The 18,714-nt window shown below is 43.1% G+C and overlaps 1 protein-coding gene across 1 annotated transcript in view; it reads right to left on the bottom strand.

The window, feature by feature from the left end:
* Nucleotides 1–18,714, bottom strand: part of LOC126341885 (regulator of G-protein signaling 11) — a 1,532,239-nt gene that overhangs the window by 164,761 nt on the left and 1,348,764 nt on the right. The window contains exon 7 of the mRNA XM_050001809.1: nucleotides 14,243–14,359. Coding sequence (XP_049857766.1) covers nucleotides 14,243–14,359 — 117 coding nt within the window. The remainder of the gene's footprint in view (nucleotides 1–14,242; nucleotides 14,360–18,714) is intronic.

Below are 18,714 nucleotides of genomic sequence, written 5' to 3'. Positions count from 1 at the left end.
ACTACCATAGGATGTATAGTGGCTTTGAGAGTATAGATATAGATGTTGAATAAACCGTCGTCCAAACAACACGAACCAGTCAGAAATATGTAAGGTGACTGCGAAGACCACCACTCGCGTTATTGAACGTAACTTGATTCCACTAACGTACACTGCCTGACAAAAAAAACTGGAGGACTGTGAAGTCATATTCGGATGTCAGAGCATCTTCGTTACCTTACACAAAATAGGTGTGTATGTAAATGATTAGAGTTGCATTTCTCGATGACAGATACAACTGTCACCAGAGTGGATTATTGTTATTCGCGTTGAATGTTGTTTCCAGACCGGATTGCGTATACAAGGAGCGGCACATGTAGAGAGAGCACTGTAAAGGACACAGAGATGCCGCGAACGTGCGTGAGACAGCGTTATCAGCACCTAAGAAGTTGAAATGGTCTTAACTGTGGGTCTCATGTAGTCGCTTGGTCGACTCGTGCAAAATTCAGATTTTTTGGGCAATTGGATGTGACAGTGGTCCGACATTGGACTGCATGCGACCTTGAGGTTCCGGTGTACTATCTCTGACCACCATAAGACAGGATCGCCGTACTGTGTGCCGAGCAGGTCGTAGTCACTGCACATCTGTGCCTGCTAGCCGAGATTCCGAGTGATGGGCTCCCTGCAGCATTCTGTTTCGTCTTGCACCAGAGGTCCGAGACTAGCAGCAGCTGCACTAGAGAACTGCCGTTCCTTGCGCAGCTTGCGGTTAACACCAAACTGTGGTGTCCTGACAGGGAAGTTTGACTACTGATGAGCGGCGTCGCAATGTTTTCAGCTATAAACTGTGGTTCTGCGCTAATTCCAGATGATCGTGGTCGGTGAGTATGCTCTGGATAGGTCCCAATCTCCCAATGATTTGGAGAAACACGTGAGGCGTAGCGCTGTATACCGATCCTGCCTTGGAGGCGGTTAAGTGGGAGATGTGTCTCAGAGTTGGAGAGTGACAGGTGATGACGCGAGACTGGACGCGCACGTAGTTTATCAGCCGATAGAGGACAATATTGGATAGGCGGACTGTGATTTTAGTTTCGATTGTGCCCACTAGAGAGCACTAAAGTAATAGCACGTTTTTCATAAATTGTTCTAGTATTTTCATAAACCGGGGAGATGCGATTTTTGCCCGCATCTCGTGGTCGTGCGGTAGCGTTCTCGCTTCCCACGCCAGGGTTCCCGGGTTCGATTCCCGGCGGGGTCAGAGATTTTCTCTGCCTCGTGATGGCTGGGTGTTGTGTGATATCCTTAGGTTAGTTAGGTTTAAGTAGTTCTAAGTTCTAGGGGACTGATGACCATAGATGTTAAGTTCCATAGTGCTCAGAGCCATTTGTACCATTTTCATAAAGTGTTATTTGCCTTTTGTGTATGTAAAAAGTCATAAATGGGTTTTATCGGTATGAATGATGCGTGAGTGTGGTTTAAGGTTAATATGAAGATAATTGTTTAACGAGTTATGTAGTAGGATTTAGTGTGGGAACATTTTGAAGAAGTATGGATATGGACAAAGGGGATTTTTGTAGAATAGATTTGTAAAGTAAGTTTATGGTAAAGGGAAAGCTAATACAGGTATAAATAACAATAGTAAATAACTTTATGCATAACCAAAACTTCAGCATATTAGATAATTACGTCGGTAAAAAGTGCAGTCGTTAGGTTGACTATTTTGCGATTGGTTATTGATGAAAAGCGCGGATTGACGCAAGAGAATGTTGTTTTGCTATTGGCTGTTGAGTAAACTGACCAATGTTAAAGCAGTATTCTTCGCCCGCCTTTCTCTGCTGGTAGAGAAGACTTACAGTATTCTAGAGAAGGGTCGGAGCCTAGCCATGAAACATTTCGGACGTGTGCAGTAGTAGTTCCGATCGAAATGATAAGTTGCCGGATCTAGCAGTGTCTCATACATCAAAAGTGTGGTAAAGTGACGGCATAATTATTCCGATGGGCGTGTAGAAATTTCGGAATTTTGAAGTGAATTTTGTGGCGAGAAAAGAGATATTTCGCCTGGCGTATTGAGCAGGTCGGTGGCTAAAAGTTGTGACTGCTTTTGGTACCGACAGACTTAATATTTGGCGAGCATTCTGAATCAAAAACTATCCGTATATTTGTAGCTATTACGTTTTCGGAAAATGCGACACCATAAACTTGCTAACGTGAGTGAAAGGGATTGTGAGTGACTGTGTTAAGACTAGCACGGGCTTGGCAGTGTTACGTGTTCACCTAAGTTTCAGAATATACTTTCTCCCGAAACGTAGATTAGTGACTTCAATTGCAGCCTGGTTCACGTCGAAATACAGTAGGTTTCACTCGGCTTCCCTACTGATGATATGCTGAGACAATGTTCCCAGATAGGTGCAGGTTCGTCGTAAAGGGACGGAAAGAACCGCGCCGCCGCACACGGAAGTACCGCTCCTGGCACCACTGTATTGGGAGTCATCGGATATAGCTTCATTTGGTGGGAAGTAGTGGTTAACGTAACTTTGATGGCACAAAGGAACGTCATCAAGGACACCTTGCGTCTTCATGCGTTATCTCTCATGGGACAACATCTTGGTGCCATTTTTCAACTTGTGTTTTCATGTGTTACCTCTCACAGGACAACATCTTGGTGCCATTTTTCAACAGGACACTGTGTGTGATGATGAGATATCCTTGTGGATCCCCAGATTCGTCGCCAACAGAACACTTATGGGATCAGCTCTGACGTCAAATCCGTCCCACTGCCATTATCCACGATATATCAAGGATCTGTTCAACAATTGTTGGACAGCTTGCCTCAGGAGAGCGTACAACGACATTATGGTACCCTTCCCAACTGAACCGCTGCATGCATCTAGGCTAGAGGAGATGCACCGCCGTACTGTTAAGCTGATTCATACTGACAACTTCTTTGCGAATTTGACTCGGTTTTGTAAAGAATGAAATGAAATTACATACCCACTCAACCCGTGAAATTTCATTTCGTTCCGTCCTTACTTCCTGGGTGGTTCACTTTTTATGTCACTCAGTGTATACGCTCGCGAAATAGGACCTTCTCTTTTATGGGCATTCGATAAGCCGATGGTTTGTTTTACATCGCGTTTTCATAAATCTTGTGGAAGCATATAATGGTACTGTATTTTTACAGAGCAGTATCGTGCAGAGACAGGTGTATCAGAAGCGGCCACGCCGCAATTTCAGTCCGTCTCATAAACGTGTTTTTCCCAATAATTCGCCGCTTGATTATGTGCATCCATTAAACTGAACTAACGTTTCTTCAATTATCGGATTTTTCGGGTAAACAGTGTTGTTGTTTGGCTAACTGTTTCACTGAAACTCATCTGTTACACGTCCCTTTTTTAATCAAGTGCGGCTTCGCGTGTTTATATGTGTTTTTCCACCGAGCGGGATGGCACAGTGTCGTTAGCACACTGGATTCGTATCAGGTTCACCCCGGCGTCCGGCCATCCAAACATACGTTTTCCGTAATTTCCGTAAATCTCTCAAGGCAAAAGCCGGGAATGGTTCCTTTGAGAGATCACGGCCGATTCCTTTCCCCGTCCTTGACCCAATCCGAGCTTGTGCTCCGTCTCTAATGACCTCGATGTCGACGGGACGTTAAACCCAACCTTCCTTCCGTTTTATGTGTTTCTGTGGTAACAATATGCGTACAGAAGCGCCTCGTGCGACGATGGTAGTCGAATATAACAAAGAACGTAGATATGTGGGCTATTACACGTTATTTGAAACGTTGAATATGGTACTGATGCCCACCCCCTTTCGTAATACTGTTAGCTTTTTTTGCGTATTTATGGGTTGTTCAGAGCACGAAACAAAGTATTAGACAACGATTAATTGAAATAAAGAAAAGAAACAGAATAGAAAGACAGATGGGTACTTTGAAAGATGGAATAGTAATGGCAGCAGAGGATCAGATAGGAAAAATGAGCAGCCGCATTAGAATTCCTAGGACAACACATGAAAATCTGAATTTAACTGACCAAAGAAGAAAATATAAAAGTGCAGGAAATGAAGCGGGAAAAAGGGAATACAGACATTTACAACACGAGATGAAAATAGGTGCTAAATGCCAAAGCTAATATGACTAGAGGAAAATATAAGGATGCAGAAACATACGTGGCTAGGAAACAGATAGACGCAGAGTATAAGAAAATGAAAGAGACTTTTAGAGAAAAGAGAAGCAGCTGTATTATGAATATCTTTGAATATCTTGAGCTCAGATGGAAAGCCAGGGCTAAGCAAAACTGCGAAAGCTAAATTATTAAACACAGTTTTCTGAAATTCCTTCATCAAAGAACACGGAGTAAAAATGCCATAATTCGAATCGGGAACACTTGTCCAAACGAATAAGTTAGAAATACGTATCTTCGGTGTACCGTAGCGAAACACCTTAAAGCACTCAATAAAGGCAAGTCGTCCGGTTCAGTTAGCATACCAATAAGTGCTTAAGTTATGCATGGGAAATCAACTTGTAGAAAATATTATGGAAATGAATGAGCAAGTAATTGTAGACAAGACGGAAGATCTGATATTGTGGGGAGAAACTGATAGAACACTGGAGGCCATACGTCGAAACAATGTCTTTGAACCAAACGATATTCTTTCTGAATTGTTGATATCATTTGGTGAATCAACCAAGAAAAAAGTTTCCACCTGGTGTGCAAGGTGGATGAAATACCCTCAGACTTTAAGAAGAATGCAATAATTCCAATTCAAAAATTGTAGATGCTGACAGTTGTAAATATTACTGAACTCTGAGTTTAATAAGTCGTGGTTGTTAATAATTAAAACGAATTATTTACAGAAGATTGGAAAATGTGGTAGGTGCTGAACTCATAGAAGATCAATTTGGGTTCCTGAAAAATGTACGAACATACGAGGTAATACTGATCCTACAACTTATCATATTAGTTTGGTTGAAGAAAGACGAACCAACATTTACAGAATTTCGAGATTTAGAGATTTCTTTGGAAATTCTGAAGATGCCAAGGGTAAAACACAGGAAGCGAAAAATTATCTGCAACTTTTAAAGAAACAAGACTGGAGTTATAGAGCTCAATGGACGACACGGAAGGAAAACAGTAGCTGAGAAAGAAGTGAGACAGGGTTGCAGCTATGAAGGAAACTAAGGATAAATTTGGAGGGGAAATTAACGTTCACGGAGAAGAAATAAAATTTTTGAGGTTTGCTGATAGCACTATTATTCTACGTAGAGGCGGAAAAGGACTTAGAATATTTGAACGTAATGGACAGTGTCTTGAAAAGAGGATAAAAAAATCAACAATAGGAAAACAATGTAAATGAAATCCAAACGAATACAATGAGGCAATGCCTTGGGTATTAGATTAGAAAATGAGGCACTAAAAGCAGTGAATGACTTTTGCTATTTGGGTAGCAAAATAACTGACGATAACTGAAGTAGAGAGAATATAAAATTCATAAAATCATTTCTGAAAAACAGAAATCTGTTAAAACACTGAATGTAAATTTAAATCTTACGAAATATTTTCTAATTATATTTGGAGTGCAGCATTGCACAGAAGTGAAACCTAAACGACTAACCATTCAAGAATAGAGTAGAAGCTTCTCAAATACGATGCTACAAAAGAACGGTGACGATTACAAGATTATATCGAATAACTAATGAGGAGGTACTGAAACGAATTGGCGAAAACGGAAAGTTAGGCACAACTTGACTAAAAGAAGGGACAAGCTGACAGGACAAATACTGATCTACAGTATCAAGAAATAGAAAATTTGATAAAGAAGGGAAATGTGTTAGATAAAATTTGTAGAGAGAATCAAGGTTTGAATACAGCAAGCAGGCTCAAATTGATATAGTTTACAGCAATGATGCTGAGATGAAGAGACTTTCACGCGTTAGATTAGCATGGAGAGTTGCATCAAACCCGCTTTGTCGGAGGCCTACACCTATGCTGCCAGCAACATACATTATTCAGAAGATACACGGGCAGTCAGCTTTCTTACAGCCGACGCTTGAGAGATTCCACGCTACAAATGGCCACCGGACGGCGACTGAAACGCCAGCAGAGGTCGCTAGCCCCATGGATTTCTTTCATACGCTGGTTACGTGACAGGCTGTGCCCTGGCGGTGAGGGTTGTACTTAGGCCAGCTCACGGGTCTTGAGCAGCGGATCTACTCCGAGTGGCCTTCCTGCGCCCCGGGACGTATGCTTTTGTACTGCTTCAATCGGAAACTCACTTCGGAGCCGCTACAATGATGACGCAAAACTTCGTTTTAGTGTTTATGTATGTAGACTTATCAGAACTCTGAACTTTGTCTTATTTTGCGACACACCGGACGTTTTCATCATACAGGAAACTTAAACTTGGGACTGTCCTCTGTCTGGACTTGAACATTTGTTTTGGGGTAGCATTTTCTTTGAATGCTAGTCAGTAGCATTTTACGGCAGCGTTTGCTCCTGTTCTAGAGGCTTTCTTCGTTCGGATTATATTTAATTCTTTTTTGTCACTGACTGCGCTGAACTCAGAAAATTGTCATATTTTTATGTTTGTCTCTATTTTGGCCTCGCCAAACTCGGAATTTTTTTCTAATTTTGAACTTTGTGCACTGAAGTTGGAAAAGATTCTCTCTGGTTTCGGACTGATAGCTGAAGTGGTAAAGACTGCCAGTCTTGTTGGAGAGATGAATGCAGATCGTCGACAGAACCGTTTGAGGACCTTCGGTACAGAGTCGAATGGAGGGTCTGAATCAGAGGTACAGACAATTGTGATGGGGTCAGATGTCCTATACACGCACAAGCGGCTACACGGGTAGTAGAAGGTTTGTGGAATGGACTGGGAGATTTTTTTTAGGTTAGATGGTCTTGGGAAAGTGCAGCAAGGGCTTCAGATTCGAAGGGAGAAGGACGAAAATAGGAAGAGGGTGGACATAACAACAATCAATACTGTTATTGTAAACTGTCGTAGCTGTGATGGGAAAGAAGAAGAGCTCCAAGTGCTAATAGAAAGCACTGTAGCACAAAAGGTTACAGGTACCGAAAGCTTGCTGAAGCTGGAGGTAAGTTCAGCCGAAATTTTTACAGAGGACCTAACAGTATTAAGAAAGGATAGATTAAATACAGTAGGTGACGGCGTCATTGATTCTGTTAGAAGTAGTTCGTCTTGTATCGAAATTAAAGTAGATAGTCCCTGTGAGTTAGCATGGGTAGGAGTTATACAACTGGAATATACTAATAATTGGTTTATTTTATCACCCCCCGACTCAGATGATACATTTGCTGAACAGTTCAATGAAAATTTGAGTCTCATTCCATACGATTATAGTTACTGACGACTTTAATCTACCTTCGATATGTTGCTGAACATACATGTTAAAGTCGGTAGGAGATATAAAACGTCGTCTGAAATCGTACTGAATGCTTTCTCAGAAAGCCGACTCTAAATGTAAATGGTTGAGAAATCACACTTGACCTCTTAACAACAAACAAACCTGCGCAAATAGGCAACATCTTGACGAATAGAGGGATGAGGGGCCAGAAAACCGTTGCAGCGAGACTGACCACTGCAATACCCAAATCCAACAAAAGTAAACGCGAATTATATCTACTTAAAAAGGCAGACAAAAATTCGCTTGACGCCCTCCTAAGAGACAATGTCCACTTCTACCCAACTAACTATATAAGTGTAGACGAGATGTGGTTTAAATTGAAGGAGTGCCTGACGCAGTTGAGAATTTTATACTAAATAAACTAGTAAAAGATGGTGCCGATCCCCCATGGTACACAAAAAAGATCAGAAAAATGTTGCAGAAACATCGAAGAAAGCACGTCAAATATTCGGGGACACAAAATCTCAACATTGGCGATGTTTTACTGAAGCTATAAACTTAGCCGGACTTTAATGCGAGTTGTTTTTAACACAACGAAGCTCTGTCTCGAAATCTGACAGAGAATCCAAATATATTTTCGTTGTGTGTAAAATACATCAGCGGCAAGACACAATCTATACCTTCACGCTGCGATTCCAGTGGTAATGTAACCGACGACTGCTAAGTTATTAGACACAGTTTTCTGAAATTCCTTTACCAAAGAACAAGGAGTAAAAGTTCCAGAATTCGAATCGAGAACACTTGTCAAAACGAATAAGTTAAAAATATAAATCCTCGGTATACCATAGCGAAACACCTTAAAGCATTCAATAAAGGCAAGTCGCCCCTTTCAGGTAGCATACCAATTAGGCTCCTCTTAGAGTATGCTGTTACGACAGCCCCTCACTTAGAAATCATATACAACCGCCTGCCTGATGAAAGATCCGTACCAAAAGACTGAGAAGTTGCAGATGTCACACTAGTTCTCAAGAAAGCAAATAGATAATACGATGAGTTACAGACCCATATCACTGATGTAGACTTACTGTAGAATTCTGAAACATATACAGTGTTCGAAAATTATGAATTACCTCGAACATAACGGTCCATTGACAGCACGAACCTAGAAAATATAGTTCTTGTGCAACACAACTATCTCTTTATTTGCACTTATTACTGAGTGCTATCGACAGAGAGTCTCAAATTGATTGTATTTGTTGATAGTGTTGAGCAACTGGCCACAAATTTATTTTAAGTTTCTTTATTCAAAAGATATCATTACTGGCTTCGCACCATTACACTTCATCGTCAGACGGCTTTCATTAGATCATGTGGTGCGTTTGTTGTTGATTAGTTGTCCTAAAATATAAATAACACATAATTATAAGCACGCCACACAGATGGTTGCGTCATAGATTTGCACTGGGATGTGACTTACGTGAAATGCCAGCCAGGAGTATTTGTTTTCATAGTTTTCGTCCAACAAATGATATTGAGACTTATAATCAAACTATCAAACTACGTGTCTATGCATTATCACTCCAGTTGTCCGACTGATTTCGTGATAATCTGCCAGAAAAATCAGAATATATACTAATTGATGGAAAGTCACTGACTACAGCAGAAGTGATATGTGGCGTCACCCTCCCCCCCCCTCCCCCCAAGGAAGTCTCTTCATAATCTATGTACACGGTATAGGAGACATTCCGAGCAGCCTTCTCAGATTGTTGCAGGTGGTCCTGTCTTTTATAGTATTCTAAAGCCTTCAGAAAATAAAAATCAGTTACAAAATGACTTAGACACGATATCGGTATGGTGCGAAAAGTGGAGCATAAGAAGAAGTGTGAGCCGGCCAGAGTGGCCGAGCGGTTCTAGGCGCTACAGTCTGGAACCGCGCGACTGCTACGGTCGCAGGTTCGAATCCTGCCTCGGGCATGGATGTGTGTGATGTCCTTAGGTTACTTAGGTTTAAGTAGTTCTAAGTTCTAGGGGACTAATGACCACAGCAGTTAAGTCCCATAGTGCTCAGAGCCATTTGAACCATCTGAGAAGTGTGAGGTCATCACACGAATGTAACGGGCGAGTTGTGGCGCCCTGAAAATATTCTACACTCCTGGAAATGGAAAAAAGAACACATTGACACCGGTGTGTCAGACCCACCATACTTGCTCCGGACACTGCGAGAGGGCTGTACAAGCAATGATCACACGCACGGCACAGCGGACACACCAGGAACGCGGTGTTGGCCGTCGAATGGCGCTAGCTGCGCAGCATTTGTGCACCGCCGCCGTCAGTGTCAGCCAGTTTGCCGTGGAATACGGAGCTCCATCGCAGTCTTTAACACTGGTAGCATGCCGCGACAGCGTGGACGTGAACCGTATGTGCAGTTGATGGACTTTGAGCGAGGGCGTATAGTGGGCATGCGGGAGGCCGGGTGGACGTACCGCCGAATTGCTCAACACGTGGGGCGTGAGGTCTCCACAGTACAACGATGTTGTCGCCAGTGGTCGGCGGAAGGTGCACGTGCCCGTCGACCTGGGACCGGACCGCAGCGACGCACAGATGCACGCCAAGACCGTAGGATCCTACGCAGTGCCGTAAGGGACCGCACCGCCACTTCCCAGCAAATTAGGGACACTGTTGCTCCTGGGGTATCGGCGAGGACCATTCGCAACCGTCTCCATGAAGCTGGGCTACGGTCCAACACACCGTTAGGCCGTCTTCCGCTCACGGCCCAACATCGTGCAGCCCGCCTCCAGTGGTGTCGCGACAGGCGTGAATGGAGGGACGAATGGAGACGTGTCGTCTTCAGCGATGAGAGTCGCTTCTGCCTTGGTGCCAATGATGGTCGTATGCGTGTTTGGCGCCGTGCAGGTGAGCGCCACAATCCGGACTGCATATGACCGAGGCACACAGGGCCAACACCCGGCATCATGGTGTGGGGAGCGATCTCCTACACTGGCCGTACACATCTGGTGATCGTCGAGGGGACACTGAATAGTGCACGGTACATCCAAACCGTCATCGAACCCATCGTTCTACCATTCCTAGACCGGCAAGGGAACTTGCTGTTCCAACAGGACAATGCACGTCCGCATGTATCCCGTGCCACCCAACGTGCTCTAGAAGGTGTAAGTCAACTACCCTGGCCAGCAAGATCTCCGGATCTGTCCCCCATTGAGCATGTTTGGAACTGGATGAAGCGTCGTCTCACGCGGTCTGCACGTCCAGCACGAACGCTGGTCCAACTGAGGCGCCAGGTGGAAATGGCATGGCAAGCCGTTCCACAGGACTACATCCAGCATCTCTACGATCGTCTCCATGGGAGAATAGCAGCCTGCATTGCTGTGAAAGGTGGATATACACTGTACTAGTTGCGACATTGTGCATGCTCTGTTGCCTGTGTCTATGTGCCTGTGGTTCTGTCAGTGTGATCATGTGATGTATCTGACCCCAGGAATGTGTCAACAAAGTTTCCCCTTCCTGGGACAATGAATTCACGGTGTTCTTATTTCAATTTCCAGGAGTGTATGTTGGGAGTTGGTGTGGCCGCACGGGCCGCTCGGCAAGCCGGGGCTCGTAGGCAACTGTGTGGTGCCGAACGTTAGCCGGAGCAAGAGGGACATCCCCAGCAGGTGGTTTCATGCCGACCGCGTCGCTGGGAATTCCATGTTGACGCTGTGTTGTGGACTGTGCTTTGTATAAATGAAGGAGATTTGTATGCTGGGGGTGCCAAAGGTGGCGGACTTTGTGTAACCATGATGGCAAACATTTCACAGTTCATGTAGAAATTAATAACAGCCAGGGGAATCATGATACCTAAAAAAGAAACATGTACACTACCATTATTTGCACGATGATTGTGATGGTGCAATCAGATTTCCAATATCTTTATTAGTTTAAGGTTCAATATCTGATTGTAAATTATACAAGTAAAACCGAGCAACGAATTTCCAAAATCTAAACGGTTCGTCCGATTTTGTCGATCGATATGTCTTTAGAAAGCTACTAGTGTAAACCTAAATTGGTATGAAGTACAGGCGTGTAACTTGAATAGTACATGAGTTATTGGAGGTCAAAGTGGCGGATTACTATTGATCGCGTCAGGCCATAAGTACTCCACAGCTACACGAAAAAACGGTAGTAGGATGCTTGTAAATATATTTATACGTCTCTGTCTTTGTTTATAACCGATATATACTATTCATGAAGAGATTGGTCAACTAATTACTGTGTTTTAGGAAGCACATAGACATTACGCTACTGATCTACTTTGTTTCTGAAACTTCCTGGCAGATTAAAACTGTGTGCTCGACCGAGACTCGAACTCGGGACCTTTGCCTTTCGCGGGCAAGTGCTCTACCAAGAGCACTTGTCCACGAAAGGCAAAGGTCCCGAGTTCGAGTCTCGGTCGGGCACACAGTTTTAATCTGCCAGGAAGTTTCATATCAGCGCACACTCCGCTGCAGAGTGAAAATCTCATTCTGGATACTTTGTTTCTATTCCTTTGATATATGTTTATTTGATTTGTTTATGTATTTAATAATGTTGTTAGAGCGTGTTTATCGTGCAGCTATAGAATATTTATTTAATTTCAACTTATTTAAATGTAAATCCAGTATTTTGTATGAGTTTCAATATGTTTGTAAGTGTGCATTGGCTTGGAGACTTGTCGCGAGCGCTCTAGCCAATCACAGCGCCCGTTACTGCTGTAGGCGACAACCGACGTCAATGGAGGGACTGTATGGATGTGGGGGAAGAGCATCGTTTCCACACGGGATGCGAGGAGTACTGAACAGGATGGCGTGACGGACGGTCGCACAGGGCACGGAGAGTGCTGGACAGGGAGGCACGACGCACAGTCACGGGAAATACTTGGAGAGTGGTGCAGTTTGCTCGGGATAGCGGGAGATAGAAATATTTCGTAGTGCGCGACTTTTGCACTTGTCAGATTTCCGTGGCTTCTGCAGTGAAGACGTAGTATGCGTTTAGAAGTGAATATCTCGCGAACTATCTTGTTGTTCGTAACTAATTACGTGAAGTTGGAACCTATTGTTTCCCTGTTATTCAACTTTATTTAATTGCTGGACCATCGACACCAATAAGTGTTTAGTAGTAATAAACGGCATTCTTAAAGGTACTTGTGCTATCGTACTCATCATTTAAAATCGTTAAAAATAGTACCTTCAGATTTTGTTTAATTGCAATCTTTCATTTAGAACTCTCTATGTTACGTTCAAAATTCGCAATTGCCAAGTGACAGGAACCTTTGCCCATTCGATTCATGTGTATATTTATATTGTATACTGTAGACTGAGGTGTATTTGGCCTGTAATGCAGCAGCTACATATCCCAGCCCCTAGACAACGAAACCAGCCAAAACCTTTAATATTTCAACTCTTAGTCTGAGGGTACATAGTTGAGGGCCACATGTTTTTTTTATTTTGAAAGCACGAACTCTTTATCATCATCTTCCGTTAGGCGGCGATGAACGCAGTGGACACAGAACTTTGAGTACTCCATCTGGTGGACGAGTGAGCCAGCACTACAAACAGACACGTCCAACTGAGCAGCCAGTTATCTGACTGCGATCCGTTGAACACCTTGAATGACGGTGTCCGCACGTTGCAGCATTGCAAGAGTCATAGCTGTGTGGATAAATCTGCATGCTGGAGATCGGGGAGGTTTGCGCGACCTTGTTTCCATGATGGAAGACACCTCACCTAACGACTCACCGTGCTTTTGTTGACTGGCAAGTCTCCATACATATTCTGTAAACGCCTATGAATATCTACTATGTTCTGGTTTTCCTTCAAAAGAAATTCAGTGACAGTTCTCTGCTTGGAACACACATCTGTTACAGATGCCATTTTGAAGGCTATGTAAAGCGCTCAGTCTCAGTCTCAATGTAATACACGAATGTTACGAAGTATGTTTGCAAGCAGTAGACTACATGATGGTGATGTTGCTCATACATTCGCTACGCTTCCATCACATTATGCCACACTTTAATGCCGATATTTAAAAAAAAAAACCACGGGCAACTTAGGTATTGTAGTCAACAGTGATAATAGTAATGATCTTTTAAGCATTATTTAATTTTGTGAACATGTCGGAATCCCTCAGATGGGTAATTACGTCAAAGCTGGGAATCACTCTCTTTCTGACGAGATACTTTGTTTTCTCACATATGCACGGAAGTGGTCTGTGTAGCACAACAAAATATGAGATATTTCAGAATATTTTTGTGAAACGTATTATGAAATCGTAGGCTGACAATGGAAAGGAAAGCGTTTCCGTGGAAGATAAATTTGTTAACATCAAGTATAGATTTAGGTGTCAGGAAGTCTTTTCTGAAAGTATTTGTGTGGGGTGTAGCCATGTATGGAAGTGAAACATGAACGATAAACAGTTTAGACCAGAAGAGTATAGAAGCTTTAGAAATGTGATGCTACAGAAGAATGCTGAAGATTAGATGGGTAGATCACGTAACTAATGAGGATGTATAACTAATGCGGATGTACTGAACAGAATTGGGGAGAAGAGAAATTTGTGGCACAACTTGACTAGAAGAAGGGGTCGGTTGGTAGGACATGTTCTGAGGCATCAGGGAATCACCAATTTAGTATTGGAGGGAAGCGTGGAGGGTATATACTAAGCAAATTCAAAAGGATGTAGGTTGCAGTAGTTACTTGGCGATGAAGAAGCTTGCACAAGATAGAATAGCATGGAGAACTGCATCAAACCAGTCTCTGGACTGAAAGCCACAAGAACAAAATTATGAAATTGTATTAGTAAAAGTGTCGACCCCTTTTCGCTAATGGTTTTAGGAGGGTTGAATCGAAGGCAGGCACTTACCAGCTCGTAGTCTTCGAGTCCGTGGCGCTGCTTGTTGCGTAGTGTGCGTTTGGCCAGGTAGATGGCGTACTCCACGTTGTCCGGCATGCGGTGTTGCCAGGGCCAATAGTACGGGGTCTGCAACAGACAACACGTGGCTAGCCGCACACCAACAACAATCTGAGTAATGATTTCACAAAACTTCAACTTCATTCACAACATCGGGATCACCGCACAACGAAGTAGTGTAAGCTCTTTACCGTGAATGTGGCGTTTAATCACTAACAAGCGGAATAAGTTAAAAAGCGGACTGACGTACTGTCGCAGAAGGCATTCAGTACAGCTACGTTTAAAAATCGAACTACTCTTAAGTGAGCATATGCATGTGTAATTATTTCTGTTTGAAACAGTTTATTTAATTATTTATGATTTAAGAGCCGCAAGAAAATAAGTGAGCTTACAGCAGCGGTCGTGTTATTTATATTATTTTGAGATGTTCATACATATATTACAGCCAGTTTAATAATGTGAATATTTTTAGTCTTAATGAGCGATTTAAGATGTGTACTGTTGCGAAAATCCTTTAGAAAAATGACTATGTAACGGATTCAAGAGCGTGCCAGTTGCGTATAGAAGTTAGTATGAGCTCGTAATGTACTTCCTTAGCGTTGTACTAACATCTTTCTTCTTTCTTTTTAAACATATCACTTGATTACGACTTTCGAGGAAATCTAAACAGATACGGTGACATTAGGGTGACCAAAAGCTTGAAAATAAAAATGTTTATTTTCAACACAGTCATTGTGTTTCACGTATGTAGTCTACATGCAAGGTGACAGTTATTGTACTATATGAAATTAAGTCGTTATAATTTCTGAACGGTTTCCGTTATGACGTCCAAACCGCACGGTTGGCCGAGGGACACGATAGGAATTAGTATGCGCATCGTTTGGTTTAGCGACGTGCGCTGCTTTCATTCGGGTGGGTTCATCAATAAGTGACTGAGAATCCGCATTCTGCGATCCAGAAGTCTCTTCACACTCAACGGGTAACTGTCTGGTGTACAATGTCTAGTCACGGACTAGTTGGTGCGATATGTGTTGACGACACTGTGACTACCGAACGGTACGTGAAGGTTTTGTAAGATGATTTCGTCCCCATTATCCAGAGTGACCCTGATTTCGACAAGATGCGGTTCACGCAAGACGAACTCGACTCCATCGAAGCAGGAGAGTGTTTGCTGTCCTGGAGGAGCACGCTGGGGACCGCATTCTGGCTCTGGGGTGCCCGGGGGCGACTGGCATGGGCCTCAACTGGCCGCCATATTCTCCGGTTCTCAACACATGAGACTCCATTTTGTGAGACAAGGTGTACAGCAATAACACCAAAACCATTGCGGAGTTGAAAACAGCCATTCAGGACGTCATTGGAAATATCGATGTTCCGACACTTCAGCGTGTCATGCAGAATTTCGCCAGTGGTGGCAGGCATATTGAACATGTCATAACCTAAATCCGAATATCTGTAGTGATGCATATATTTGTGAAAAGAACATTGGCTCACTGTCCGACCGGCCAGGTGGCATGCTGAAGTCTCCACTTTAGACGTTTCCTTCTGTCAAGACACGCCAGAGGTAAACAGACAGCAGGTCTCCAACAATAAATGCAGCTCTACCGAAGCCTTCTGTACACCGTTCGCCTCGGTACAACACGTCCAGGGGATGCTGCCAGGTCAGATGCGAGTTGCAATGCAGTACTACGGCAGTACCGTCGTGTCCTTACAGCCAAATAATGGTCCTCTCTTTCTGATGTCACACGCGGTCGGCCCTGTCCTCGTCTCCGGGATAAAGTTTCCGTCTCCACAATCCGTCGCCTCATCCGAGAAACAACAGAATGAAAAATTAAGCCATCGGGCCACATCAGTTTCCAACTCTCCCGCCTTCATTCTTCCTATAGCTCTCCACAGCAGAGGGTTTATATGCCATACCGCACTGTCTGTGACTGTGTACACAGCGACTGTGGATGTCAGACTACTCGGCAAACACTACTGCGTTCGATAGGTGCCCTGACCTCATCGTTGGCGTGGCTGTCCGTTGATCATAATACCATCGTCTGTGCAGAACACGATCGTAACGACATCTGTTGACAGTTTGTATGATCATGTGGTGAATTAGACACAGGACGAGGAAACCCTTGCGACTCGGCTTGTCCCATCGGAATGATCTATTTGACCAAAGTCTTCTCCTGATGCAACAGAATGTATCCGAACATAAATCTTAGTCTCTTCGCTTTCAGATCAATATCTAAACTCACCAGAAGACCAATAATTTTGCATAATGTAGATACTTTTTACCCTTATCTGAATATTTGACATAGGTAATAGTGTACAGGTCCTGAAAAAAGTCATTACTTTCCCGATATACAGAAGATTTTAGCATTCTTGGAGCATTTACACTTTTAAAAACTGTTTTGCAATGCAGTTTTGGCTGTGAGGTGCCAAGGTTGACCCATTTTTCACCTTTAATTACACCAGGATGTCAAAAGCCCTTCGGATTAAGCTAAATTACGTGCTATCTTAACTTCACCTGTAGCACTTTTAAAATATCTTACAATAAGCTCAGTGTGTTCGGTTTGTTACAATCCTTCGTTTAGTATAATATGTCCTAGTGTGGACATCTGAAAATCAGTTACGTTCGCAATACGCTCATAAAAGTTATGTCCTTATCCTGGGAAGAATATTTTATGTGAAGATTTACTGCCTTTATGCAATTATTATTTTAGGCAAATCTGACCACAATCTATTGGGTATGAATTGTAGATTAAAACAGAAGAATTGCAAATGGTGTGGCCAGGGATTATGTTTATCTCTCGAACATCTCTTCATGAAATTGTACGGGTGAATCTGCAAGATTTAACTGTCATCAGGTACCGTGAGGAGATCTTCGGATTTCATGCGCGGTTGTTAGAGGTGCTGTGGGCCCATACTTCGTATCGATGGAGGATAATGTTCGACATTATAGAGCCCGGTTGTTCGATGCTTTTTTGTTAAAGGAAGATATTGACGCATGGCGTCGCCTACTCGCACTCTCTATTTGAGTCCCACAGAGCATGGCTGGAATGCGCTAGGGTTGCATTACACCAGCATCCACCAACCACTCTCCAAAACTTGTGAGCTGCTCTGCAGGAAGAATGGGCGTTGTTGCCTCAACATGAGATTGATGACATCATTCACAACATGTCCCGTCGCTGTCAGGCATCTATTGGTGTCAGAGGTGGTCACACCCCATACTGAGCACATTAAGCAGTTGTCAGATTGTGCGAACAAATCCGTTAAGTTGGAAAAAATGAAGAAAATTTTTGTCTGCTATCACGTGTGTTGCAGTTGATTACGTGTTGTATCCTTTACGTTGTTTCTATTTTACTGTCACCTGTTTATACTGTTGTGTGGCAAAATAAACGTAACCATGCGAAATTTCCGTGTGCTGCTTTAATTTTGGACGCCATTGTAGTTTCGCACTGCAACATTCGATGAAACAACAATATAAAACAAGGTACATTCAAGGAATGATGCTCATGGCATATCCTAAATCATCATCCATATTACTGACATGCACACTCTTGTACCAAACTAGTGCGTAAAATCCAGCCACAAATTGTACAAGAGACATGGCCGCTGTACAGAGAGTATCGTGAGAACCACCAAAAGTTCCACCCAGTTCCCGGATAAATTTGTTCTGTTATTTAACTTTTCTGCAAATTACATGAGGTGAGTTGTGAATGACAGCGAACAATCGAGTCTGTTTTCGAGATACTTAAGGTGAGGGTTGTTCTTAACTGCTTTGTACAGAAGGTGACTTCTAGCGGCTGGTTTGCTAAGCGGTTGTTGAGGTGGGAAACTATCACTCCGGTTTTTGTCTGATTAGGCCAAGAGAAGTCTAATAGTATGAAACATAGCCATTAATTTGAGGAACAAATTTCTGGGAATGTATGTTTGCAGCACAATATTGTATGGTAGTGAAACCTGGACTGAGGGAAAAGCGGAACAGAAGAGAATCGAAGCATTTGGGATGTGCTGCTACAGAGAAATGTTGAAAATTAGGTAAACTGATAAGGTAAGGAATGAGGAGGTTCTGCGCAGAACCGGAAAGGAACATACGGAAAATATGGAAAACTCTGACAAGGAGAAGGGACAGGGTTATAGGACATTAGAGGGGAAAAAAACTGTGGCTGTAGAGGAAAACAGAGATTGGAACACATCCAACAAATGCACACAGGTTACAATTGCAAGTGCCACTCTGAGATGAAGAGGTTTGCACAGCAGAGGAATTCGTGTCAAGCCGCGTCAAACCACCACAAGACTGATGCATAAAAACAAAACTGTCTGCTACGTGCTTGCTTTGAAATATACAGGTAGCCTTTATGTGGATTAATAATTGAATTTGTTGTTATCGTTTATTGGAAACTTATCCTTTTTCGTATATTGTGGTTCAGTGC

This window comes from Schistocerca gregaria, chromosome 1, assembly GCF_023897955.1.
Source record: "Schistocerca gregaria isolate iqSchGreg1 chromosome 1, iqSchGreg1.2, whole genome shotgun sequence".
NCBI classification, from domain to species: Eukaryota; Metazoa; Arthropoda; class Insecta; order Orthoptera; family Acrididae; genus Schistocerca; species Schistocerca gregaria.
Note: the sequence above shows the minus strand (reverse complement) of the source record. Positions and strands in the feature narration are given on the sequence as shown.